Source organism: Echiichthys vipera, assembly GCF_963691815.1.
Source record: "Echiichthys vipera genome assembly, chromosome: 23".
Classification (NCBI taxonomy): domain Eukaryota; kingdom Metazoa; phylum Chordata; class Actinopteri; order Perciformes; family Trachinidae; genus Echiichthys; species Echiichthys vipera.
Window position 1 is genome coordinate 11,625,108 of NC_139848.1, and position 27,194 is coordinate 11,652,301.

At 41.5% G+C, this 27,194-nt stretch overlaps 2 protein-coding genes across 2 annotated transcripts in view; both read right to left on the reverse strand.

Annotated features, from left to right (window-relative positions):
- LOC310964627 (kelch-like protein 41b) overlaps positions 1 to 4,514 on the reverse strand; it is a 6,492-nt gene extending 1,978 nt beyond the window's left edge. Inside the window, exons 1-3 of the mRNA XM_083937823.1 lie at positions 3,319 to 4,514; positions 2,225 to 2,382; positions 1,905 to 2,012 (exon numbers count right to left, since the gene is read on the reverse strand). Coding sequence (XP_083793949.1) covers positions 1,905 to 2,012; positions 2,225 to 2,382; positions 3,319 to 4,428 — 1,376 coding nt within the window. The 5' untranslated portion in view covers positions 4,429 to 4,514. The remainder of the gene's footprint in view (positions 1 to 1,904; positions 2,013 to 2,224; positions 2,383 to 3,318) is intronic.
- A 3,784-nt stretch (positions 4,515 to 8,298) lies between these two features.
- The window catches only part of LOC310964993 (uncharacterized protein), a 31,853-nt gene continuing 12,957 nt past the window's right edge, over positions 8,299 to 27,194 (reverse strand). Inside the window, exons 15-36 of the mRNA XM_083938351.1 lie at positions 24,218 to 24,286; positions 23,247 to 23,315; positions 20,984 to 21,052; positions 20,693 to 20,761; positions 20,539 to 20,610; positions 20,383 to 20,451; positions 20,183 to 20,254; positions 19,965 to 20,033; positions 19,006 to 19,074; positions 18,460 to 18,528; positions 17,538 to 17,606; positions 16,963 to 17,031; positions 15,208 to 15,276; positions 15,030 to 15,098; positions 14,869 to 14,949; positions 14,726 to 14,761; positions 14,319 to 14,355; positions 13,567 to 14,124; positions 12,282 to 12,577; positions 11,965 to 12,193; positions 9,451 to 9,645; positions 8,299 to 9,279 (exon numbers count right to left, since the gene is read on the reverse strand). Coding sequence (XP_083794477.1) covers positions 9,272 to 9,279; positions 9,451 to 9,645; positions 11,965 to 12,193; positions 12,282 to 12,577; positions 13,567 to 14,124; positions 14,319 to 14,355; positions 14,726 to 14,761; positions 14,869 to 14,949; positions 15,030 to 15,098; positions 15,208 to 15,276; positions 16,963 to 17,031; positions 17,538 to 17,606; positions 18,460 to 18,528; positions 19,006 to 19,074; positions 19,965 to 20,033; positions 20,183 to 20,254; positions 20,383 to 20,451; positions 20,539 to 20,610; positions 20,693 to 20,761; positions 20,984 to 21,052; positions 23,247 to 23,315; positions 24,218 to 24,286 — 2,412 coding nt within the window. The 3' untranslated portion in view covers positions 8,299 to 9,271. The remainder of the gene's footprint in view (positions 9,280 to 9,450; positions 9,646 to 11,964; positions 12,194 to 12,281; positions 12,578 to 13,566; positions 14,125 to 14,318; positions 14,356 to 14,725; positions 14,762 to 14,868; positions 14,950 to 15,029; positions 15,099 to 15,207; positions 15,277 to 16,962; positions 17,032 to 17,537; positions 17,607 to 18,459; positions 18,529 to 19,005; positions 19,075 to 19,964; positions 20,034 to 20,182; positions 20,255 to 20,382; positions 20,452 to 20,538; positions 20,611 to 20,692; positions 20,762 to 20,983; positions 21,053 to 23,246; positions 23,316 to 24,217; positions 24,287 to 27,194) is intronic.

Consider the following 27,194-nt stretch of genomic DNA (forward strand, 5'->3'; position numbering starts at 1 on the left):
CATTATTAATCAGCTTTATCAGAAAAAAAAAACGCTAGAAGAGTCCGCAACCTTGAAAAATCCTGTAAATTTAGGAATTTTCTTTAGTCGATCTTGGTCTCATTGTTCTTTCAGTCGTTGTGCTTTTCTTTTTCGTGCTCCATCACATTTCCTTTCTGACATTTTGCCGCTGTACTGTGAAGTAACAGTGAGCGACGTTTCATTTGACAACAAACCTGACCTAATGAACCGGCTACATGATGGCATCTGGTTGAGTAAATGTGTCAAATATCTATCCAATCAGTGAATTTTTTTTTTATGTTTCTAAGTGTCTAAGTTTTTTTTTTCTACCATTGTAGTAAATAAAAAAAATAAAAAAAAGTCTTGCCAATCCGGGGCCCCTGCACACCTTGGGCCCCTAGGCCAGCCTGGGCATTAATCCGTCTCTGACCATGAGGCTTACACTAATGAATGAGTTCTTTAATGTTCCTTCAGGTCCACGTTTGTAACAAAAGCACCTTCGTTCTACATGAAACATCCGAATTAAAAACTCAGATAAAGAAATACATTCCAGTAAATTATAATGAAAACGCCACCTCACGTCTCAATAATCTTTGCTAATATTACTAATGGGCTGACAGTGTGTTTCAGCATGGGGCCTTCATTTGAGCATCAGTGACTTTTATTAGACACAACATCAGCGGGAAAACAATTTCACCGGAGAAAAAGAGAAGGTCCTCATGGCCAAACAGCTGAATAAATTAGAACCAATGACATGAAACATAATAGAATAATATAAAAAGAAGATGGATATAAGAATGGGAATTAGAGGTAGAAGTAATTTGGTTGGCACAAAGTCGACAAATTCGTTTTTTATTTCCGTTTGGGAGGAGTTACTTTGAGTGTATGTAAGATATTTGTTGACATGTTCTATTATGTGTGTAGGGTCTAATTTAACTTTACGCAAGGGTATTTAAAATGTTGGTTCCTCCAGGAGATGAAGTGCACTTCCAGGCAAATGACAGATACTCATATATACAGTAACTCAACATATATACACTTATACAACATGATGTGTCCTATGAAGCCTTTGCCATTGCGCCCCTACCCCCTGGAACTCAGAACCACTGCCGTCATTCAAGAGTCAGCTTAGATCCCACCTCTACCGGATCACCTACAGCAGAGCTGCCCAACCCTGCTCCTGGAGAGCCACTGTCCTGCATGTTTTAGGTTTCTCTCTGCTCTGACACACCTGACTCTAATGATGTGCTCCTTATCAAGCAGCTGATGCTTGTCACAGGTTTGGAAATCCTTAGACTCAGGTGTGTTAGAGCAGGGAGAAACCTAAAACATGCAGGACAGTGGCCCTCCAGGAGCAGGATTGGGCAGCCCTGACCTACAACAACAAAAAACCCACCATCTTCCACTTTCTGTATTCTTTTATTTTAAATTTAATGTGATGTTCTTTTGTGTTAGTGTTGTTTAACGTGCTTCCTGTTTGATTGTCTATTATTTTTTTTTTATATGTAAAGTATTGAGTATTGAGAAGAGTGTTGTATAAAATTGATCTGTTATTATTATTATTATTATAATTATTAAAAAAAAGAAAAAATCATTCACACTTTATTTTATTATTAAATAGAAGGTTAAATGGTTTGAGGACACGTTGGCTGTTTTGTTCATGTAACACTAAGAAGTTAAGAAAAAAAAGAAAAATGTTAAGATAACAGCAGGTGTTGTGTTCAGTGGCTCTGCAGAGCTTTTTTTATCACTACATCATTCAAAGAGATGCACAGGGTCATTAGCTTACATTACGGTAACATATTAGACTTAAGACTACTGTAGCAGTGTAATTGCTGCGAGTGATAGGCCACAAACAGCTGCAGCTCACACACACACACACACACACACACACATTTACTCACTTGTCATCTGTCTTTCCTCCGATGCAGTACACGAGTCCTTTGTGGGAGACGACAGCATGGCCGTGGATCTTCAGAGGAAGCTTTTTGGTCTCACTCCACCTCATCTTCCTGAAGAATTAATATGGAAGTCATAGTTTTAAGTCATGATTTTCAATGATATTTTGTTCTTCTGAATGTGTTGCCGCTGTTTCGCCCGGATTTTCAAATGCTTAACTGTACATGTGTGGAATTAGTAGAGTCAAATCAAAAAAGATGAAACATGGTGTGAGAAATAAACAAAGAGGGAGGGCAAAGGAGCAAATAGGCCCGCTGCTACTAACTCAACATCGTAGCACATCACAGTGTCCAGCGACTCGTTGGTCTGGAGATCTTTTCCAGCTACAGCGAACAGCAGGCTCTCACACTCTCCGATGTTGAAGAGGCATCGTGGGGAAGGCATGGGTGGAAGGGCAACCCATTCAGATGTGAGCGGATCCAACTGTGAACAAAAGTACATTAAAACACCCTCTTAGCACCCATTAGCAGTGTCTCTTTATCTCTTCATAAAGTCGTGAATAAATCATTGTACCATATGGTATCCACATATTGATTATGCTGTAAAAAAGTTATTAAAGGCCTTCATCGCTTCAGTGTGTGTGTCACTGGGGGGAAAAAGTCCATTGATTGATCGTAGAAGGATTTAGGAAAAACTGTATCCTGGTCATTTTTGCGGTTATAGACTGAAAAATGACTTTGGGTGTCTGTCCATTTTTCTATGCTTTATTTGTGGTTTGAGTTCCATTAAGGCAATAAAACGCAAAAGAAGGATCAGAGGAGCTAAACCCCTTGAGAAGGACAGTTTTCGGGCTAATGCTAAGTGCATTACTTTTACAAATACTCACAGACTTCTAAGAAACTGCAAACACTGTTTAATTAAGAATAGTCGGACATGTTGGGAAATAGACTTTTTTGTTTTCTTGCTTAGATTTAGTTGAGAAGATGGCTACAACCGTCATGTCTGCACAACCTAAAAACTAGCCAGCTACACTAGCCACTAGATTAGCATAAAGACTGGAGGCAGGGGTAAACAGCTAGCCTGACTCGTATCAAACAAAAATCTGCCTACCAGCGCAAGTAAAGCTCATGAATCAACTTGTTATATATTTAATCTTGTTTACATCAATGTTTTGCTATTGCTAATGCTAGCTATTTCCCCGCTGCTACCCGTCTTTGTGGTTGGCTAAGCTAGCAGTCTTGTGGCTCTAACTACATAATTAACATTAAAATAGGACAGTGGTGTCTATATTCTCAGCAAAAGCTGTGCAAGTAACTGAACAATAATATTTCCCAAAATGTCTATTTCTTTGAATAATACTTCCTTTGTAACAAAGGGAGTGATACGTGATACGATCAAATAAAAGGAGACCCTGGTTACCAAGTAGAAGTAGCATTGTAGGGGAACATCTTTGTTTTCCTCATCCACGAACAGTCCTCCGATGATGTAGAGCTGGTTCCTCTGTGACGCCAGGCTGACGTGGTTACGTGGCACCTGCTCCGACATGGCTGCCAGGAAGCACTCGTTCTCGCTGACATCATACGCCACCGCAGCTGTATCATTGATCATGACGATGAATTCACGTGTGTACATGCCGTGTCTGCGGTTGTCATTCAGGAAGCCGGGGAATGGGTTGTCCTCCTCCTCACCGCCTTCCAAGCCAGCCCCTTCCTCCCCCTCCTTCTTCTTGGGTGTCTCTGGAAGCTTCCCCTTGAAGGCATCCCTGATGACCTGGATCGTTTTCTGGAGCTCCGGGTCAGCCTTGATGATGTCATCGGTCTCCACTTTGTCTTTGAAATACTTCTCTGGCAGCAGGCGGAAGCGGATGCAGTTGAAAGCATCCTTCAGGACCTTGACGCGGTCCTTTTCATGGCGGACCCAGGCCATAACCGCCTCGAACACCAGCTCCTCCTTCGCTACGTTCAGCGAGTCTCCACCGATGATTGCGAACAGTTCGTGGGCTGCGAGCTTCAGGAACTCTTCTTCTTTGTAAAGGAGCTCAAAGCGGTCAGCGATGTAGTTGCGCGCAGCCACAGCGAGCCTGGGACAGCTGATCACCAGGCCCAACCTGAAAATGGCCAGGCAGTTGCTCAGGGACAGCTTCTTCTGGAGGTAGTTGACACAGACCGTAAAGACAGAAGGGATCTGGAATCTGTTTGCCACAGCAATTATATCCTGCACGTTGTCATCGGTGAGGTCAATCTCGGCTGAGTAGAGGTACTGGACAATCATTTCCAGGATGGAAGGGTTGACATCCTCCAGGACCACCTCTTTGGTGTTCTCAACCTCCTTCCCATCCTCTGTGAAGAAGATCTCCCTGAAGTAAGGGCTGCAGGCGGCCATGATCAGCCGGTGGCAGGGGAAGCTGCGGTCGCCTACCTTCAGGGTGCAGTCCACAAACTTGTTCTCATTTAGCAGCTCCTTCAGCCCGTCCTGGAGCAGGGTGCTCTGAAACAGGCGCAGCTCCTCCTTGATGGCGTTGGGGTCCATGGTGTGTCAGGAGGGGAAATCGGCAGGTGAACAGAGAGGACGGAGACGACGGCCACAGGTCCTTTTGGCAGACGGTCCTGGCTCGAAAAGACAGAGCAGTGAAAAAGTTCCCAGAGTGAAGACCCTGCAATTTAATACCGTCCCAGTCTAAATATAGCTCCCTCTGCCCCCTTCCCTGCTGCAGCTCCAGTGGAATCTGACTGGGCCAAATCACAGCGCAGGCCTCAGTTCGAGCAGCTGCTGTCATAGACTGAAAGAAGCAACTGGCTGCTCAGGCTGGGATATGCCACCATGATTCAGCTCCCAAAGTGTCATGTGGCCCAAGAACAGCGGAGACAATGCTGTCAAGGCCCTCGAATAGATCGCCTCAAGTTATACGTATGACTGGGAGGGTATTTAGAGCAGCCACTGTCAGGTTCAAAATACAGATCACCTTTTCATTCATTCATTTTTCTTCTTTACTTATCTATTACGGCCAAATGAACTGTACTGATTCACAGGGTTCGTACAGCTCCTTGAAAGTGCTTGAATTTTGGATAACGTACTTGAAAACGTTTGAAATTGTATCTGCATCTCTTTTACAACAAATAGCTATGGAATAGAAATACGTAATTTAATAAATATGTCATTTACCACAGTTGTAAGGTGCTGGAAAAGCTTGAAAACTGACCTTGAAAGTGCTTGAATTTGACCTAAGAAGGGTGTACGAACCCTGCATTTAGTGTTCTGTTTACATATACATCAATTCCTGTATACTTTGATTCATACACAGTGACTTAGCAACCAGTAGAGAATTATCCATAGTTATTACTACAGACAATATCATTAAAGTCACTTTTACTTTCGCATAGACTACTAGAGCTTCTACTAACAATTGCTATTTCTTATCAGTTACTTACTGATTGTTTTGTTCACAGCCCAAGATTCCTTTTTTTAACTATCTTGTCTTGTTCGACCAACAGTCAGAACCCCCCAAATATTTCATTTACTATCACATTGGGGCGGCAGTAGCTCAGTCCATAGGTGACTTGGCTGGGAACCGTATGGACTGAGCTACTGGACCATGTATGGAGTGTGGACTGGTGGCTGGAGAGGTGCCAGTCCATCTCCTGGGCACTGCCGAGGTACTGTTGAGCAAGGCACCGAACCCCCAACTGCTCGGGGCGCTGGTCACTGGCAGCCCCCTCGCTCTAACATCTCTCCATTAATTGCATGTATATAGGTCCTGTCTGTGCATGTGTGTATTTCGGGCTTGTGTGTGTGTAACATGAATAATAACAGAGTGAAAAAATTCAAATAAATAAAGTAATTCTTCTTCGTCTTGTTATATGACAAAGAAAAGCAGCTAATTTTCAATTTGAACCAGAAAATTGGGCATTAGGTAGTTATCTAAAAAGTATAAATGTGGATTTCGGGTAACTAATGAATGAAACAAATATCAAATGTTAAGTTTCGTTCGCTTTGAGTTCTAATTCTTTCTTCATTGGTGTTTTAATGCTTTTTTTCAGCACTTGACTGTATTTTCCTCAGCTGAATCTTCTGCAACAATTCCTCAGCAGAGCCAGCAAATCAATACAGAATCTTACCTTATTTTATCCGTCACAGCATGGCGTTGTTTAAGTGAAATTGAAGAGCACAAAAACATTGTGCTAAAAATGGACCAGTAGAGTTTGGGTGCAGCAGCTGTGTAAAGGAACAGGTGAGAGCCAGCATGCTTCTCTCTTTTCCCTGTGGGGTGTACTATTGTGCAGCTGTTTGATTGTGTGTGTCTTTACTGTCTGTGTTGCTTTGCAGTTAAACCTTTTAAAACACACCTCAATCACTGAGGGAATTTCAGTGCTGAAATGTATATTTTTACGCACTTTTCTTTCTTCTTGAAGGTACAAATCCCCAATTTGCTCTCCCAGTCACACATTTTGGGACAGAATGTCAAAAAGGCCATGAAGGATGTGTCCGGATCAATAATCAATAGGATCTTATTTTGTTAAATCTTGTTTCTGTGGCTTGATGAAGTCTGAGGAGTGTGTAGAGTTAGGTAACATTTCTCCCGTGGGCAGCACTAAAGATAGATCAGACGATGCCACTTGTCGAGGAGCGTCTGTGTGTAATTTAAGCAGAAGGGGAGAGCAGATTCTGCGTTGGAAAGCTCTGACACTTCCCAAAAGCCACAGTCAATTGACAAAGCACAGTTCTGAATAAAGTCTTGCACATGTGTATTCGTTTTTGTAGAATATGTACGGACAGTACGTAAATTATTAGGGTGGGGCGAGCAGGGTGGAACTTCATATTGCTCTTTTCTCCATTGACTAAGAAAAACTGCAATACCCTCACACCCACTATCTTAAACCATAAAACTCCTTTAACCCGCAATAATTTAGGGGCCACAACATAACTAATTTGAGGTGCTGTACCCTGATTTAGTCAAGTCAAGTCAAGTCAAGTCAAGTCAAGTCACTTTTATTTATATAGCACATTTAAATACAACAGGAGTTGACCCAAAGCGCTTTACATTAGAAGAAATCAGGTTTGGGCAGGACAGTAGATAAAAGGAGCCCAAGAATACACATATAAACATATAATATCTTAAAGGGAGAGTTTAGATATTCTGAAGTAGGGTTGCATGAGGTACTGCGAACCTGACAGACAGTAGGCTACTGACACGGAAGCTACGCAATGTACTACTGTGGACGGGGGCAGCAGCAGCAAAAATATGTTAGCAACCTAAATGTAGCGCGCGTAAAACAATCTGCATCAGTTTAAGTGAACGCTATATTTAAATATTTTCACGGCTTTCCCTTGATGTCAGACAGCCCTTTCCCCTCGACCTACACCTCAGCCCTTTAAGTGTCTCTGAATAAAGTCTTCCTGTGTATACTCTGGCTCATTAACCACAGTGAACTGTATTTTACTGTTTATGTCAACAACACTTTTTGTTTTCTGGTATTTATTGTCCATGAACCAACTTTGACCCAGCTAATATGTCGCACATTATAGCGTGTAGTGTTTTTTAGGTGGCTGAAATGCGCACGCCGTCACTTGTCGATGCACCCGATAGCCCTGCACGTCCAACTGTAAAACTCCAATACCTTCACTGGTTTAGACATGGGGAACATGTTGTTTACATTGTGAATTCCAAAATAATTGGTTCGGGTTAGGAAAGGACCGTGGGTGGGGTTATAATATGTACACTGTTAAGGTAGGTAAAGTGACACAGGGCCACGAATGAGACACAAACCCTGGTCTCCTGGGTGAAAGTCCTGTGTTTGTCTGACCCCTTCCTTACGTTGTCACTCTTCCTTCTGAGCATCTAATATTGCCGCCGATGGGTTCACAGGTGCGTTTCATGCAGACACTCAAAGGCGATGCCGGTATCAAACGCGGAGGAAAATGAAGCGTTAGTATTTGACGCCCTGGAAATGAGAACAGGCTGCATTAGATTAGAAGCAGAAACATAAGAAGTGAATCTCTCTATGGCAAACAAATGATACTTCCTGTATACCTAATATTCCAGCCATCCCCTGTGTTTGAGCTAAGATATACTAAACGCAACACGTATGGTACACCCCCATTTAATGCATTACAGAATTTGCTTTTAAATGCAAATTAATTGATCTATATATCTAACTACAGTGTGGCTCACATGGCCTGAGAACACATGGGCAGAACTGATCACATTATAAATGTTCCAAACTGTAACAGTCAACATGTTTCATCTCACTACTCAGAATACTAGAACAATACGATAACATGTGATACTGAACTTGCATAACAATATAGTCTTACTGCAAAACATAGGAGTGACTGTAAGATCATTCTCATGCAGTCTCGTGCCATGAATGTGATGCACATCATGTATTAGTTTAGATCAGATTTATTAAGCATGTTTGACATCATATGTTGACCATGTAACAGTACAATATGGATGTATACAGTCAGTACAGCTGGGTAGTGTAGTGACAAACCAGTTGCTCAACAAGGAAGTACAATTCTAGTGTCTTGTACTCTAGTACTGACTTGAGTGACATCAGCGTTTGTTACCCAGTAGAGGGCAGTGTGTGTATGTGTGTGTCTGCTTCAACAAACGTAGATTGTGAGTGGGTAAGTAAGAAGTGAAATCATGTAAACACAAAACACCGCATTGTCATTCAGAAAACCTAAAAAAAAACACACACATTCAAATGCACACAATTATTCCATGAAGTTACAGAGCATCAGTCATTTTCATATATTTATATTTATAAAAAGAACATATTATATTTTATTGATATAAGTGATGAGAAGCTTCATTTGTTTTATTGGCTCGTGTAGTTATGCACCCATATGCCCTACAGTGATTGAGTTAAGAAAAGAATAGCTACACTATGTCTCGATGACATATTGATTGACTGATGTGATTTATGATTCTGACATTAATAAGGCACCAGAGTTATTTACCGCTCAGTCCATTTTCTCACAATCTTTGCAGCACCCGCGGACTGTGCGTGAAAAAAACACGACGCGCGGGACACACACACACACAGTGAGAGCGCTCGTCTGTATTCCTGAGTCGGAGTGATGGAGTATCCCCTGCGTTAGATGCTTGTATAAACAAAACAACAACAAGAAACGGAGGTATCTATCAAAGCTGGGCTCTCTTTCACTGTAATTAGAGGATCGTTTTGAAATAAGTTGTACAGGAGGGGGCGTAAAGACAGGAGCTGAAATGTGACAGGGATATGGAACATCAGTGTATACGTATATGCCTGAGAATTATGCAGAAAATGTACATAACCCTGTGAAAAATGGCTGGTATTAGCTGCCCCTCCTTGAAGTATCTACAGCAGATGTACGCAGATGCCTTCGCTCAGCCCCCTGGAAGAGGAAAACACATGAGAAAGTCAATACTCTAAAACATTTGGAACCAATAAAGGAGAGGAAATTGGAAAAAAAAAAGGAGAAAAAGATGACAGAGTTGCTGTTTATCACTGTATGTCAATGACATAAAGGACATTAATATAGCAGGGATGAATCGTGAGTGTGTACCGGCGGCTCTGGTGATCACACACGTCCTCTTGCACTCGTCCTCTGTGTCAAAGCGGTTCTTGTTGCCGTTGCAGCCTCCGTACCAGAACTGGGCGCAGGCGTTCGCTTGCTTATCGTAGTACCAGCGGATGTTGTAGTCCCGACACGTGCCCTGGTCCAGAACCAGGCCGCAGCGAGGGTCCAAGGGTACGGTCTCTGCAGGAAAAGCAGCAGATTCTATAAAATCATCCGCACACTGCATGGAAGAATAATTGGCCTCCCTGCTCCTCACCTACATGACCTCATTACTGAGCCTGTCAATCACAATGAACTCATCATAACCCTCTACCGCGCGGAATCAGAACACAACAGACTGGAGCTTCACCTGTCGAGGGACATCACAGCAGATCTGATCGAATATCACATTTATAAGTAGGAAAAAAAGTTAGGCACACTCCAGCTACAGCTACACTTCCTACTTTCACATCTGCACTTCAATCATTGTGTAACTTAGCATCTGACAAGCTGAGCTGTTATTCAGACCGGTCTGTACGGTACGGCTCGTCTTAATTCTGCTCTTTATTTGTCTAATCCAACTTTTAACATCACCCCAGGCTAACTAAGGGTGACGTTTCCATAGTAACAATGACCAGTGGCACCAGTTGACAAAAAAAAGAGGAAAACATGGCAGATTATTTGTGGTTTCTTAACAATGTTGTGGAGCTAATGATGAGTAAGCTGTAATATACAGCAGTGAGAACATGGTGGAAAGGGCTGAATAGTTTACTGCCACACTCTTTGCTGAATCATCCCAATCAAATGACCTATTTAATGAGCTGTTTCACATTTCCAGAAGGCAAACATTCTCCGCTGGATTGAACAGAGCGGAGGAGTTTAAAGCAGGTGCTCCGTCAATTAAAACAAAGAGTCTCAACTTACCACAATTTATGGCAAATGACTCCTGCTTAAGATAGTCGAGAACTAGACAGCTGCACAACAGATGAATTTCGACGTCTATCTGAAGTGATTATACGTCTGATCTCAGTCACAGCGTGTCTGTGTGAAACCAGGTTCCTGGTGGCTGTGTAAGAAGGAGCAGGTTCTGTGGAACCGCAGCTCAAATAATGAAGTTATCTGCACAAGTGATTTGGAGGAACACCACGAATTGCTCTCTGCGCTCGGAAATTGGTTGCGGTTTCCTGATTTTCCAGTTGAGCGCCCTTATCACTAACTGCCAGGGAAAGAATGAAGCCATATTATTACAATACAATAGAAATGTACAATATATGATGTAATAACACTAACAACCAAGGTGGGATCGGCTCTAGCCCCCCTGTGACCCCGATAGGGACAAGCGGTTGAAGATGGATGAAGGATGAATGGATATATAATGTTTGTTTCATGGATTATGGGCGAGTACTTGCATTCTTGAACATCATAACAATACATTTTAATCAGTCTAATACGCACCTAAATCAGTGTAGAAAATTTTACAATATTACCTGCATGTGTGTGTATTAGAGTGTGGCCCAAACCCAATTTAAACCCAATTTACAGATGATGTTCGGGTTCGGTTCGGCCTACTTTGCCATGGTATTTGTAAAAATAAGTATAAATAATGGACCTACTGTGTGTACAACACATCAGCTATTTCAGGCGATAAATATCAATGTAACACAAACTGTATCGGGCTCGGGTTGGGCTCTGACATGAAAGAACTCTGTTATGATGCTCTCAGACTTATGCCGGGTTCGGACAGAAACACTCATATTATAACCAAATATTAGAAACGTGTGTTGTTAATTCCACTGAAGATATTCACTATTTCACACAAAAAAGACATAAAACAATTTAAATCACGTATATCATATGTGGAACAAAATACACATATCACTGAGTAAAATGTAACGATTTCCTTTTTAAAGGATGAACAATATGGGAGATCTAGCGTAAATCCTTGTCCTCGATTGGCTAGTCCTTATCTGGAGACACGTGATTCATGCTTTATTGATTAATGAATGTATCCATTTATTTTGCAGGGACAATAAATGTGACATTTCTACCTACAGAACATCTGCATCTTTGTTTTTTGTGAATGAGTGTTCAAATATATTTCCCTTTTTCTAAGGAAATTTGCCTCTTAAGACCTTTATAGCTGAGTAAGGTGATTAATACATTTATCTTATTCTTAATCTTTAGCAAAGTACTTTGTATTTAAGTGATTTCAACAGGACACAGCTTTTAGTATTTTGACAACACTTGGCAGAACTTTTGAACGCTATAACAAAGATGCAAACACTGTGGCTTGTTTGATTTCACCCAAAGGTATGAGTCATTTTATTTGTGTTACCTGAAGAGTCACCTACAGGAAGCAGCTCTGCTTGTTTTCCTTTGTTGATAGTGTTTCTCTGTAATTACTATCAAACTGTCTTTTGTGGACGTCTGCTCTGTTTTGTGAATTGTTATGTAACCGTGTCATGTCTCTGCAAGCGACGGCTCTTAACGAGAACTATCTAAGAGCAGAATAGACTGTACCTTTGGGGAGAGCTGGCCTTAGTGCAGGCACATGCTGTACAGATACACCTGTCGACGATGTGCTTATTCTTGAAGAAGAAGATGATGATGATGATGATGATGAAGATGAGGAGGAGCCTCTGGTACTGGAGGAGTTCTCTCTGGCGGGAGGGCTAAAGTCGCGGTTAAATGTGTCCCCGCGTTCAGTTCCCAAGCGTGTCTCAGTGAACACATGCTGCCCTCCTCCTCTCTGATGGTGACAAAAGCAGCACAAAAGTGTTGAAAACAGGTTTTTAATGAACGTTCTGTAATAAACACACACTCATTGTGTTCCATACATGGCCTGTGCTGGATCCTTCGCTGATATGCTGGGTGGTCTCTACCCGGCCTCCTTGGCTGTGAGTGGCGGTGCCAGTGTTGGTGCCAGTCTGACGTCCGTTCAGTACTTGCTGCTCAGTCACAGGCCGGTATCCATAGCCACCGACGGCATAGTTCCCATTGTTACCATTCCTCTGTCCGTTGTTACCGTTGTAGCCGTTGTTTCCATAGCCGTTGTAGCCATTAGTTATTCTGTTATAAATCAGTGCTCCATTCTCGTCCTCACAGAACTGGCTGACCAACTTGGATTCCAGCGCTGAGACAGAAAGACACAGAGGAGAAATCAGTGCTAGGGATACAGCATGTGTTGTCTCTAAAGGTTGAACACCCACTGGGAGGTATTTTTAAGCCAGGAAAGCAGCCTGGCTCCAAGGGTGGCAATGTCGGGTTGTGTCTAGATGATAACCCAAGATTGATGAAATTCTCACGAGATGGTTCAGGTTAGATGGTTAAGATTTGGCATTGGCCTCAGATGGTTAGGGTTAGGTATTGATCTTAAATGGTTAAGGTAAGTATAGGTCGTCTTGTGTGAGTTTTTGCAAATCTAGGGTTACCATTTAGACACGACCTCAACATCGGTTTGATAACATTGGTTTGATAACATTGGTTTGATAACATTGGTAATTTTAATATGAAATGTGGTACCAGATGTTCATGTCCCCAGACGATATCTCCTATAGGCTAGTCTTTGGTATTCCCCTGACTTTTCCTCTAGCACCACCATGAGGTTCACATTACACATTCCCATCAGCCCCAACTGTACTTTGTTTATCATTTACATCCATTTGTGATATTAAAGGACCATCTGCACAGTTTTCAAAGCATAGCTGAATTAGCATGAACTAATGACTGAAACACTGATGGTAGAGTTTTGGGCATTTTTGGATACATAGTTATTATCTTTCTTGCTGAGAGTTTGATGTGAAAATCTGTATCACTCTCATGGCTATATACTAGTTAGCAGAAGCAGCAGGTGATAGCTTAGCATAGCATAAAGACTGAAAGCAGAAGAAACAGCTAGCCAAAGTTAAGGTAACAGCTTGCTAGGAGGAAAACAGCCAGCCAATCCACCTACCTGTTCCTCTTAAGTTTACAAAATATTATAAACTATATTTAGCATTTACGTACTGGCATATCTTCTCCAACATATACACAGATACAGATAAAAGTGCAATGTGCTAATATTGCAGCTCTGCATAGACGCAGTGTAACACAAAAACACAATTAAAGATAAGGTCCACTAACCTGGCAGGGTGTTGAAGTCATCGATGAGGAACATGTGCTCTGTGTCTGGGTCAGAGGCAATCAGATTGAGTTCTCTCATGAACTCAGCCTGCGTTGGGTCTGACGTGTTCACAATCCCAAGAGCAAACATCTCAATATTAGCAGCGTGTGCTTCTCGTACAGCTATATCTAACTTCACTGGCTCCCGCTTGTCCGTCTGCCCGTCAGTAATCACGATGGCCACTTTGCTGACCCCGACACGTGAACTGTAGAAGGCCTCCTGGGTGGCTTTACGGATGGCTGTACCAGTATAGGTGCCCTCTCCCATGTACGGGATGTTCCTGATGGCCTGCTTGATGTCCTGTTTGGTGACGTAGCGCGCCAAGTTGAACACCAGCTTCACCTCCAGGCTGTAGAGCACCAGGCCAATCCTGGTGGCGTTACGACCCACTGTGACTCGGTCCACCAGCGCGTTTACAAAGTCCTTGATGATCTCAAAGTTCTCCGGGCCCACGCTCTCCGAGCTGTCAATGACAAACACCAGCTCCATGGGCCTCTCCTTACACTTGATCCCACATCCTGGAATCACATCACATCAACATATGAGATCATGGCTCAACTGTCACTTTGACGACGTTCACTGTGGAATCTGACCTAATGATTCACAGATAAGATGAGACAGAGGCTTAGATTCAGAAACTAAATCTTCCGTTGTGCTGTTAAGTCAATACTGAGAAGGGAAATAAATATCGAAAAGATCACAGATACTGTACCGCAGATTTCTTTGATCATCCGAATGATGTCCTCTCTCTGAAATGAATACACCAACACAGTGTGAGTGTATAAATAAACATGAGCAGTAGCTGAATGTCAGTGGTGGCAGTACTAAGATCCTTAATTGAGGAACATTTTATCCTTCAGTTTATTAGAAAAAATCTAACTAAAAATCAACAAATTTGGAAATACATGATTCTAACTGGACTGGAAGGTATGAAAAATTGTAATCTGAAAAGTGACAAGTAACTAAAGCTGTCAGACAAATGTAGTGGAGTAAAAAGTATATTTGCTTTTGAGTTGTAGTGGAGTAGGGGTAGAGACTAGTATAAATGGAAATACTCTGTATTTGTACTTAGAACTTGACTAAATGTACTAAAGTATATGAAAAAAGGAGAAGACTCACAGTGAGGCCTGCTTCACCTTTGACACCAGCTCGGCCCTAGGATAAGAATACAAAAAAATAGTTATATTATTTTTAAAGTTTCTACAAATGTTCAATTGCATGTATCAGACAAATATTATAAAAGCAACATTTGGGTCACTCACAGGTTGCCCTGGGGTTCCAGGATCTCCAAATTCTCCCTTGATTCCCTTCAGCCCCCTCTCTCCTGCTGAGCCTCGGTCACCCTGTCACATTACATGGCAAAATGTCAGTGATCAGAACACAATACGCGCTTTCAAAAGTCCTAGACAACATGGTGACTCACTTTAGCTCCAGGGAAGCCTTCACCAGGTATTCCCCTCGGCCCTGTCACGCCTTGGGACCCCTGCTCACCCTGGAACAATCAAACACATAAATCAACTGCTTTGCTACAGTATACACATCTCAGATAGATTTAACAAATACATTCATTTCTATAAGAAGGAAAACGAATCACAGCCTACCTTTGGTCCTTGAACTCCTTGTCCTTGTGGCCCTGTTGGCCCTGGAGGGCCAGGCCGTCCAGGGTTACCCTGCAGTACAGAGGATACAGTAAGCACCACATTGGAGAGGACTTTACTCCATTTTATTATTTCATTCAATTTCTCTTGACATTTTACTGCCTCAATTCCCCCAAGGGAGTATTAGGCACGCTTACACACTATTGCTAACTATTGCACCTGAACTTTTATTATTATTATTTTATTTTGAAAATCCAAGTGGCTACCCCAAGTGCTGAAAAATGAAGCCGATGTAGAAGTGTCAAAAACTGCAGTTCCTCAAATGGCCACTTGAGGCTGGCACCAAAAGAGAGTCAATCCCCATAGACCCCCCCCATGTTAAAATGCTCAACTTTACAACTGAAATAAACATGTTTCCAGCTTGGTAAACTTTACAGGGGGTGAATTTTTATACAACTAACCTGTTTAAATTATATTAATAATTAAGAGCTTGGCCTCTTTGAATGACAGGTGGGTGCTAGGTCTATGAGAAAATCTTTGGAAAAGGTTGTCTGCAGGAAACTTCAAGAGGAAAACAAGTTATTGATATGTTCCAGTCAGAAATGTGGTGTGACATTAAAGTGTAATTTCGGGGCAGAATCATCCCGTGGTCTTTTTTGGCATTTACATACATCAAATAAGCCATCGATACAGTTTTTTCGTGTAACAACTATTAACGGAGAAATCCCGGAGAGTCGCTAACAGCTGGACGTGGCTAACACTGATTAGCTCGGGGCAGTACGGTGAAGGCATTAAAGCGTCTTTTTTAACCACTAATACTGCTCAAAATAACACCGAACCTCTGCAGTAGCATGAGAAGAGTCCTGACACATAAAACAAAGCACCAATGGGCTCCTTCCTTTTGGATTGACTTTAGTAATGACTTGAATGGACTTTACTATGAGAGGAGCTGGTACAGGGGCCAGTAGGTAAGTCTTTCAAAAACACTCTTTTAATAAACTCCAGGTTCACTAACTACGTTGTTGGTGCTTTGTTTTGTTGCTGTTAGTAAGCACTTCGTAACCAATAGTTCCTTTCTTGAACAGATGAATATGAAACACCATGAAACAGCCTGTCACATTTCAAGGTGAGGATTACCCATGTCTTATAAAACTGAGTCGTGAATTTCAGACACCACCATTTTCTCAAAAGGTCTGCCAACATGAGAGCTTTAGTCGACTCCTCGATTAAATCCCGCCTACCGCTACACGACTGTGACAGCACTCGGACATGCAAAAACTGGTTTCAAGTCTGCAGAGGCTCTGGATGGGATATTTTGGGACATACGGGTGCTGAGTGTTGCTTGAGTTAGGTCTGCTTCTCATCAGACACATATGTCCGGGGAGATTTACACTCTGCACCGATGTGTCAGAGTGCTGCGGGGAAAATCATGATAAATACCTTTAACAATGAACTAGCAGCCTTGGAATAAAAAGCCCCCGTGGTGGGCATGTTCTCACAAGAGATGAGGCATTTTTCAATCTAGAGCTCTTTGACTAAAAGATAGATGTAATCCTTCAGAGGATATGACTCAATCAGAACCATTAGTTGTCATACAAAATAACAGCAGGTATTCTGCACAAGTAAACACATTGCAATGTTGTCCTTGACTTGTGTTTGCAGAAACAGAATACAAACTGCTTTTTCCATGAGTTACAAAGTGAAATTACTTCCGTTTAGACATCTACAGTTAGAAGTAATGTCAAAGTTATGAAATACCAGAGGTCCTTGGAGGCCTTCGCCCGTAGGTCCTGGTAATCCAGGCAACCCGCGGAAACCAACATCCCCCTGCGAAGGAGAAAACACAGTGAAGATATATGAACACTAACAACGAAGTAATTTACAATCCATCACAGAAATGAACCCCAGTGCTGAGCAAAATCTTGTTTACTTTAATTAGTTTCCTCAAACAAATGACCAAATCTGTCACAGGGGAGATACTTTCACCTATCTTCATTCAAACACTTGATCGTACAGGTTTGTACAATGGCTTTGGCTCAGTTTTCCCAGCAGGGGTTCATTTTTGCAAAGCGTCTTAACAAGAAATGTTACTGTAGGATAAATGTGTATATATAGCAATCAGAATATGCTAAAGAAAAGAGCACAAGGCAGCTCTGCGTAACAGCACGTGTGCAAAAAAATCGTATAATTAATTTTTTTTAAAAAGGAGCCCTAAAGACAAAATGTTGGTGATCGCATTATTTTTTGGTAATACATCATGCTTTTCTCAACTGTCACCAACATGCACTTAATTGATAAACATTACTTCTAGTCTGACGGATCCAAGTTCTCACCTTTGGTCCAGGGATGCCCACTCCTTCCTGGCCGGGTTCTCCTGGCAGTCCAGGCAGACCGGGAGGGCCCTGAACAACACAGGACATGGAGGTGGAATATTATTAAAATATTTTCTAAAAAAGGAAATCAAACGAATAGTTTGACTTTTTGATAGGAAAGTGACAGGGTATTACTTAGTTATAGTCACACATCATCTGCAAAAAGAAGTTGTCTTTATGCTGCAGCTTGCTTACAGATTAAACAAACAACATATACCGTGTTCATTTCTGAGCATTAGATGAGATTTTGTTCATTCAAACCCACCTCTTTGCTCGTACTGATTATGAACTAAATAAAATTAATTGTTTGATTGTTCAATTTAAAGTGTTAAGTGAGTTAAGGAGGTGCTAGAACGTGGATTTTGTTACATTTCGACAGATCCAGGCTACTGGTTCCAGTCTTTATGCTAAGCTAAGACAACCATCTGCTGGCTGAACATACAATAAAGCAGTATCATTTAACTCTTGGCAAAAAAAGCCTTCTTCAGAATTACTATTACTTTAAAACTAATCCTTTGAAATCTCCATTTGATTGGTCAACAACAGGCAATGACGCTGCTTCCAGGGCTTAGCGCCACCGAAGACGCTTGAGATTGGTTTAAAGAAATAAAATAAGCCAGCGTATTTTGTCCACCAATACCAGAATATTAACTCATGCAACCAGACCTGACACCTCTGCTGTGTGTGCTTGCTATGTTCTCAATAAAGCATGAGGCATATTATGGTCAGGTACTGTAGCTTTTAGTAAAAAATGTGGATATACCGCTGGAACTGATAACTTACTGTAGAGTAAGGAAAGCAAAAGACAGGTAATGTAATGTAATGTTTAGACGTGTAGATTTATGAGTGGACAAATGGGCACGTCTCTAAATCAGTTCCTCACCATGGGGCCGGGATAGCCGTCTCCTTTGGGACCGAATGGACCTGCAGGGCCTGAATCTCCGCGGTCACCCTGCGGCAGACAGGTCAATAATTCATTCACGCAAAGGATACAAAGTGATTTACAGATAGATAGCCAAAGCAAAGTGAGGTGGAACCTTGATGTAAATGGACACATGTGCTGTCTGCAACCTTCAGTGCTTCTGTATTTGAATATTGTGCAATACATCGCAAAACAGGGGAAGTACAAATCATGCTGAAGCATTTTATGAATTACAATTTTGAAGAAATGTTGTAAGTCATTTTTTCCCCTCGTCATCTTCTGTGTTCTTGCTGAATGCTGGGAAATGATCCGCATGATGAAAGGGCAAACATGTGCTGCCAGATGTGCCTCTCCTTACATTCGCTTGATAATTCATTTTCCAAAGTTAGATTGTTCTGCTATGACAACATGCTTAAAGTGAGTCGACGGGCAGTCATCCGAGATAATCAAGGAATGATTTACAAATACATTGTTGCATTGAGAGCGGTGGCTTATTTTGAGTGTTACCTTTGGACCAGGAAGTCCGTAGCCAGTCTCCCCGATCGGACCAGGAGGACCACTTGGGCCGAAATCACCCTAGAAAACACGTAAGTGCAAATTAACTCTTTATTCTATATAAAAGGAAAATATTGTACATATTATACAAAACCTGTGATGAGTTCATCTAATCAAATTAATTTTCAGACAGGGCCAGTTTAACCCCTAACCCTAAAATGGGGAATCTGAGGCAGACCACTGAGTACACTACAGCGTACAATTGATGGAAGTGCTGATGTTCCTCTGCTGTTTGGTTTCCGATGAAAGTTCTTTGTAAAGGATTCAGTGAATGTCAAGACATGGCGTCACGTTGAAGACATGGCGTCGCTATGGAGAACAGCTGAGAACCCCCCCCCCCCCCTTCACTGAATGGGTACTATGCGCAGTGGAAAACAAAAACAAAAAGAGCAAAGTCCTGGTACCAAAAAAGTGAATCGAGCACAGCCATACCATATAGTGGAAACATTGTATTAACAAAAGAATATGCAAACAATCAAGTCACCACAAAGTAACTGTTGCCATACAGTTAACTTGGAGTCTTTGGGGTCCCTGAGGGTTTGTGGGTAGTTGCCCACACTTACTTTTGATACAACAATTTTTACGGACAATAATGACTGTGATTACTTACTGTACTGACGTTTACTTTTAATGGAGTCTTTTTCCAAATAAATACCATTATCGCTGGATGTACAGTGCTGGGATAAAGCCTGACAATAGACAGGCCACTTCCTCTATCTCCGCTATCTGTTTCGCAATTGGTCTAAAGAAATACAAGCCGAACCGTTTCTTCCCCCTATCGCATGCTAATCCAATGATATTATCAAATGATAAGTGGGTGTAGCTGGACTTCACTCCAACGCGGCTGACATCGCATTGTGTCCACTATATGAGAATGTGACAAAATGAGACGGGAGTGTTGGAGTACAAACCTTGGGCCCAGCGACGAAGCGGCCCGGTGGACCAGGTAAACCCCCCCTGCCTTGTGACCCCGGTTCTCCCTGAAGAAGAAGAAATGCAAAGACAAGTGGTTAAAATCTTTAACTCGTAAATGATCTTTTCTCTTATTGTTAATGCCCTTCCAGAAGGCTGTGGACATGGTCTCTATAATTCCTTATTCAATAGATAATCAAGCTTAACAGCTCCTCACCTTTGGTCCCGAGGGTCCAGCAATGCCGGGTGGACCAGTCAAGCCCCTTATACCTCTTTGGCCTTGGTCACCCTTAAAGATCACATTGGAAACACCGTTACTAATCTGACAGCTTTGGCTCTACTTGTTTTTAACAGGTCCGCAAGGTTCTGGTGCAAGACGTAAAAAAGTGGAAGGAAATGTAACTTGTTTTTTTTTACCTTTTCACCCTGTGTGCCAATTCCAGGTGCCCCCTCTGACCCCCTCAGGCCTACAGATCCTGGCTCACCCTAAAGACAAAAACATTCAGGCTTGATTACGTTTGATGTCGGAGGAAACAGACGCATATAGAAACAGTCGGCTGTGATTTGATCTACCTTCTGTCCGGGGGCTCCGTCCTCCCCTGGTAGACCTGGCAAACCAGATATCCCTGTCGATCCTGGCTCACCCTGAGGAAAGAGTTTATGGATTAGTAAAATATAAGTGCTATAAAAATGTAAATGGTTGCTGCTGATTAGAGATTTGTCTCACCTTGGATCCAGGTTCCCCAGCCCCTCTCTCTCCTGGGGAGCCGACTTCCCCAGGCAAACCTTGGTCCCCCTGTGTGAGACAAGGCAGCGTGACAACATCTACTTATTCTCGGTCTTATTACACACTCTCACACACTGTTGCTAACATTTTGTGCAGTGGTTCCGCTTTGATTTCTGAGACTCTGAAAGGATATTGCACCTATATTTTTGTGCAAACTTAAATGTTGGGGCTTGATGGTGTCGATTTAGCATTTTCTTAAAATGAAACAACATTGTGAGGGTGTGTTCAAACCTTGGATCCAGGGAAGCCCTCTCCCTGTGGGCCTCTGCTACCTGGTGGCCCCCTTGGTCCTTCCACACCCTGCAAGGAAAAATGGATACCGTAATAATAATAAAAAAAAAATCCATAAAACAAAAGCCGTCCATTAGCAACACTAAGTAATGCCTGAGAGACTGTAGGAAAAAGATTGAGTGGTGGTCAAGTGTGATAAACACATACACCCTTGGTTCTTTATTGTTATAAGCCATTTAACATGTTCTGCTTCATACACGTAACCAGCACTACAGTGCCGTTAAATGCACCATTATTAATAAAAAAATCGAATCTCACCAATTTAGCACTAAAACACTGTTGCAGCAGACAGAATTCAATTCAATTCAGTTTTATTTACAGTGCCAAATCATAACAAAAGTTATCTCAGGACACTTTACAGAGTAGGTAAAGACCACACTCTACGATAAACATAGACCCAACAATTCCCCCCGTAGAGTACGATGGCAACGAAAACCTTCCCTATAACAGACAGGAACGTCAGACAGACCCAGCTTTGTGGAGTGGTATCCTTCTTCCCAGACACTGCCTTGTCAAATCTGGCACCATTATTACACACAATGCAACTCAACTGCGGGCAGTTTGTTTGGAAATTGTGTTATACTGGCAGCGGCTGATGTCAAGTATAGATGAGGAGCTACAGAGGTCTGGTAGGCTCACTTCTTCCTCACTCGCTGGCTCACGCGACATCACTTGAGTTGATCTATCAGATTTCCCACAGCTCCCTCTCAACCGTTGGGTAGAGCACATTTAGAGTCACTATATCTTATTAAAAAATGTGTTGAACTTAACTCAACCTTAGTGAACCGCCTCTACCACTCGGTTCAGGTGTGTTACGATAAAGAAATCCACTCGATGTTGCTGTGTCTTTATAGAGAACGCCTTTTTAGTTTGCCTCCTTTAGTAAGTTAGTAGCAAAAAAAGTGAGACGGCTCTGGGTGATAGACGTTTCAAAGGTAGCCATATTTTCTTTAGCAGGTTATAGTTTCAGAGGTCTTACAGGTTATAGTTACAGGTTTATGCAACTTTATACAAACCAAATGCTTGAATTGTCCTTTTATGGTAAAAAATAGTTTATCGTAGTGAAGTTATGCCAATGTTATAAAAATGGACTATTTCTTACAAAATAAAACTTCTGATCATTCATTGTTTTAATGATACATTTAATGGGGCTCCATTACATGGCATATGTGCTGAAATAATTCCATAAATGTGAATTAACTTTGTGTTTTAACTGTCTTAAAACGTGCTCTTCCAAATGGTTGAATTGTCCTATTATGCTAAAAGTAGTGATTTTAAGACAATAAACTTGAATTTTTCAAATATTTACTATTCTTAATATCATATATTATATCTATTTGAATTAAAACAAATGATCAAATTACTATAATGATATAGATCTAAAATAACTACTTGGAAATAGTACTAGTACTGGTAACATTACTAATTTCATAGTAACAAACTGACATATGTTGGTATTTAAATATTACAGTATTATAACAGCACATGATTTCTATTTTGTAATTTCTAATTATACCATAATTGGACCATTTGGTAGAGGCCTATATTTAAAAAAGTGGTCGCTCCGTTAAATAAAGAATCAATGATTGTCTTAGTAAGTAAAAGAAATCCATCACTTTTCTCTTAGTGAGGACTTTAAAGGGTTTTAGAAATAGGCTTCATCGTCTTGTCTAACTCCTCTTTATTTCTACTATCAGTTATAATAAATAAAAAAGGATCCAAGGAAAATATGATTAACGCTGGGAAGAGTCTTGCTCTTTTAAACGTGAAACATAGGTTGAAGGATTAGTTTGGATTTGCCAAAGTGACACAATAACACAAACAAACCTGCAGCTACACCTGTGTTCTGCCAGCTCTTTGTAAAAAAGAATCTGGTGGCTTTGAAGAGAGCATAGATGGATAGAAAGACTTCCCTTCCCCGTTGGTAAGGGCTGCCCTACGGCAAGGCAAAGTGCTGAAAAGATTCTAAATGCAGCTTACAGTAAAACCAATACAGAAACAGGGGGTGCGCCAACCTTATGCCCTATACAACCCCACTTCACAATATCCAAACTATGCCTTTCAGCCCTCTTCCCCACCCCACTCATTTTTGTACAGTCCCTGAACAAGTGGGATGTGAACTTTACATTAAAGAATAACATGCAAAACCTTCATTTAACGGCAATTTGAGCCGAGGAAGGAGACATTTTTTTGAAGTACTTGCCTTCTCGCCCTGTATGCCTGCTCCTGGGAGGCCGAGTGGCCCAGGAAGACCTGGAGGGCCAAAATCCCCCTACAGGTTCAGATAAGAATGGAGGTTAATGATAATAACAACATGTAAGTGTTTATAGTATGACAGTGAACCACACTCAAATGCCAACTGGGACATTTTGTGATTTATTGCATGTGGAAAGCACGCAACTGCAAAGGGTTCTTCGCCAAGATCCCGTGCATTACCTTTTGGCTCCGTAATGGATGTATACTGTTGTGAAATCTTTGTTTACACATAACTCGAGGACATTTGCTCTTTTTTTTAATGATGTCTTTTCATCTGTCACATGTAACACTTAATGTACGATGTTAATGCACAGAAAAGCCTGCAGGCGCTGGTTTGTCATTACCACGTGAAAACACTGCAATTATCTTTGATGAACTCCACCACAAGGCTACAGTAAATCTGTCGGCGTGATCTGAGCCAGGAACTTCCATGTAGAGAAACATTTATGTTTGAAAAAGACCCGTGTTTCTTCTAGGGGTTTCATCCATTCCCAAATGTCAGCGTCATACCCCAGGGACTTCCAGATAAATGATGTAACTTTAAAACCCATTTTAAATCAGCTCATGTCATGTCATGTTCCATCAACGTCTGCTGTGAGCTAAAAGATTATCTGATGGCGGCTAAGATCTGCAAACACATCCTGAAAGGTAGAGAGAACACCTTTCTGTCAGTCCGCGGTGATAGCTTTCCCACAGCCCCAAAAGCTGTGGAGCTGCACTCCTCCTACACTACCAGACATTAACCTTGATTCATCACCTGTAGACTGGGACCTCATATAAAACACCAGGCTGAATGCATTCACCCGGTGGCTCTGCCAACTCTTAGCCTTCTTCGCAACAGGACTCCGGCTTTATCTTGCTGTCCGCGTGAAAGCATTTCAGCCGGGCGTCTTTATTTACAGCCACTCTGTACTCTACCTTGTCTCCTTTGATTCCAGCGCCCGGCTGTCCTCTGAGCCCCCGCGGCCCCTCCAAGCCTCGCTCTCCCTGTGAAGACAGACGGAAATGATTGCATTTTGCCTCCTGAAATAGCAGCTAATATATATGAAAACAATGACAATGTGAGTGCATGTGAAAATGTGGTTCTTTCTCCATCTCTGTGATCAGTCACAAGTCAGACAAATGGACGCATGAATCACCCAGTACACGTAGTTTAACAGACTATAGAAGCCAAATGTGTTTTCTGATTGAGGTTTGGGTAAAAACATTCCTCTTTAATTCCTGTCTATGTTGATGTATATAAGTTACAAGGAATACAAGGCAGTTGATAGACATCACCGTTTACTGAGACAGTACCCAGACATTCACTGTTAGACTGTTGGCACCAAGTGTGGGTAAATTGTTTCTGCAGGCTGTCACCACAGAAACCAGCACGGTGCTCTTCAAAGTCACTGTGAGTTATTACAAGTTTCCCCTTAACCCCCAAGATGCTGTTTCCTGTTGGTCACGTCCCTTTGGATGTTCCAAAATTGACAGCTGATGTAAAGCAACTACAGTTTGTCATGAGAGGGCTGTTTTAACAATCCTTACCTGAATAGGGAAGGTTTCTGTGCACTGTACCTCTCAGAAATATGAATTTATGTGATTTGACAAGACTATGAGTGTACAGCCATGCTAGCTGCTCTGTGTGGCTGTATTTAATCATGTTACTTTTTGATGTTTTGTGAATAAAAGGCAACATTCTTCCTTTGAATCCCTTGAGTATATATATACTTACTACTTATTACTACTGGTTACGGATATTTCCCTCTTTACATTACTTTGTTCATTTTGTAATTACTGTCTCCCACAAATATAGAATAGAACAGAATATAATATATAATATTTAATGATCCCAGACTGGGAAATTATCTTGTAACAGCAGTAGTAGTGGGTCAGCAAATAAAAACGTTGTACATAACATAAATATAATCCAATATATACATAGTGTATATATACAGTGCACAGTGTGCTATAAACAGTAAACAATAATAATATATACAACAAAACAGTAGAGAGAGCAGAGTTCTCTGTCAGGCAGAGTTGAGAGAGTTTTTATATACAGTGATGGATTGTGGCAGGAAAGATTTCCTGTATCTGTTGCTACGACAGCGAAGCTGAAGAAGCCTTTTGGAGAAGGTGCTCCGCTGTCTGACCAGTGTGAGTTGGAGAGGGTGGAGAGGATTATCCATGATGGAGAACAGTTAATACAACATATACAGTATATTACTTTGTTTGATATCTTATATTATATCCCTATATTTTTAACTTCTGCACTTTTTATGCGATCAAATGTGATCTTATGTTTATTACCTATATATGGGCAATTATACATACAATTATAGTATATGGAAAACAGGTAAGAACAAAAAAAGGACTGCAAAGAGAGACCACATTTGTAAACTTGTCTTTTTTTGCAGCTGTAAAGCCTGCAAACAGCAGTCTACGTTTAAAGTCACTTTAAGTTATTACAAGTCTCACGTCAGACTTTAAAGACCCCTTAACCCCCAAAATGCTGTTTCCTGTTGGTTATATCCCTTTGGATGTTCGAAAGTCTACGTTCATTTAGAGTAAAGGCTGAATTAGTCGTTTGGAAGATGGAGAGGTGGATTCTGATAAGCAAAAATGCCCCTGGTGCATTAACAGAACAGAAACTACATTTATTGGAAGTAACTAGACATTTTAACGTCTATAAGGTGTAGCACAGGCCCTGTGGATAATCTTGAAATTATCAACTTGTGTGCTAATTTTTCATTAGATTCCCTCTTTTTGCAGGATTTTCTTTTCATACATATTTAATGAGCGTTGTTGAAGGGAGCCTAAGATCTGCGATTTTGATTTACCGACGACTGCTTCTCTGTAATTGTTGTGAATATGCTAATAAATATGTTCCGGATAAGGTAAAGTTTTATATGACAGCTGCAGTATGCTTACAAAATGTAAAGTTTGATACTGGTCATACCAGACCAAACAAGGTTGTGACCGAAAAACTCCTGTGTGTTGAATAAATAAAGATGGTTTATTATAATTAGGCTTTTCGTGTGTAAGAGTGAATATATATTATTGCTTCTAACTCATGAAAAATGACATATAGTCTCACTTTCAATCTGTAGTTTGTGGTATGTAAGCTGCTCGTTCCAATAGTGGTAGCAGGTGAGGTGTCTCCCTATTTGCATATATGCGTCTGTACAGGAGGAGAGTAGCTGCTTTTAACCCTGCCTCAGCAGTTAGAGTCAGGTTTACTGACCGTTTTATGAGGAAAAAGAGTATTTCACATCTCATATAATGTGTCTGAAGAGGATTTATAAGTCTCTAAAAAACTGAAAAAGCAAGAATAGAAATACATTGAGGGATTAAACCAGTAATCCAAGTTGACAGCCTGTACAATGGAAAAAAGAAAGTGCAGCATAACGTCTGGCTGTACATGACTCCGCAAAGACATCCCTTGAGAACATTTCCCTGTCTTCCAAGGTCATTCAAGGGCAAAAAGAAATACAGAAGTACACCGATTAGCATAGTAATGGTGCATTTGCATGTCAGCTTCAGAGAGTATAGATTTATTGTCGTAACTCTCTGAACTCTCCTTTTTGGCACACGAGCCGAGGTGCCAATCGTGTGGAAAAGGGAGAATACTGCTGCTGAGCTGTGAAGACGGAGCATGCCGAGACACGTCATGTGAAGTACCCTTCTTTAGAGCGAGGAACGCCACCTGCGAGTGTGCGGCCGAAATCTCCTGTCGAGGTAAAAATGAGCACCCCCCCGAGGCCAATCTGAGGGTGTGAGGTACACCACCTCCCGTTCTGGGGATGGAAACTTGCTGTTGCTTCAGAGGAAAGGCGATAAATTAGATGAAGGTATGGAGGAAGTGGGAGATGCATTATTTTCACCTAAATTAAAGCTACATTGCCTTCTGATG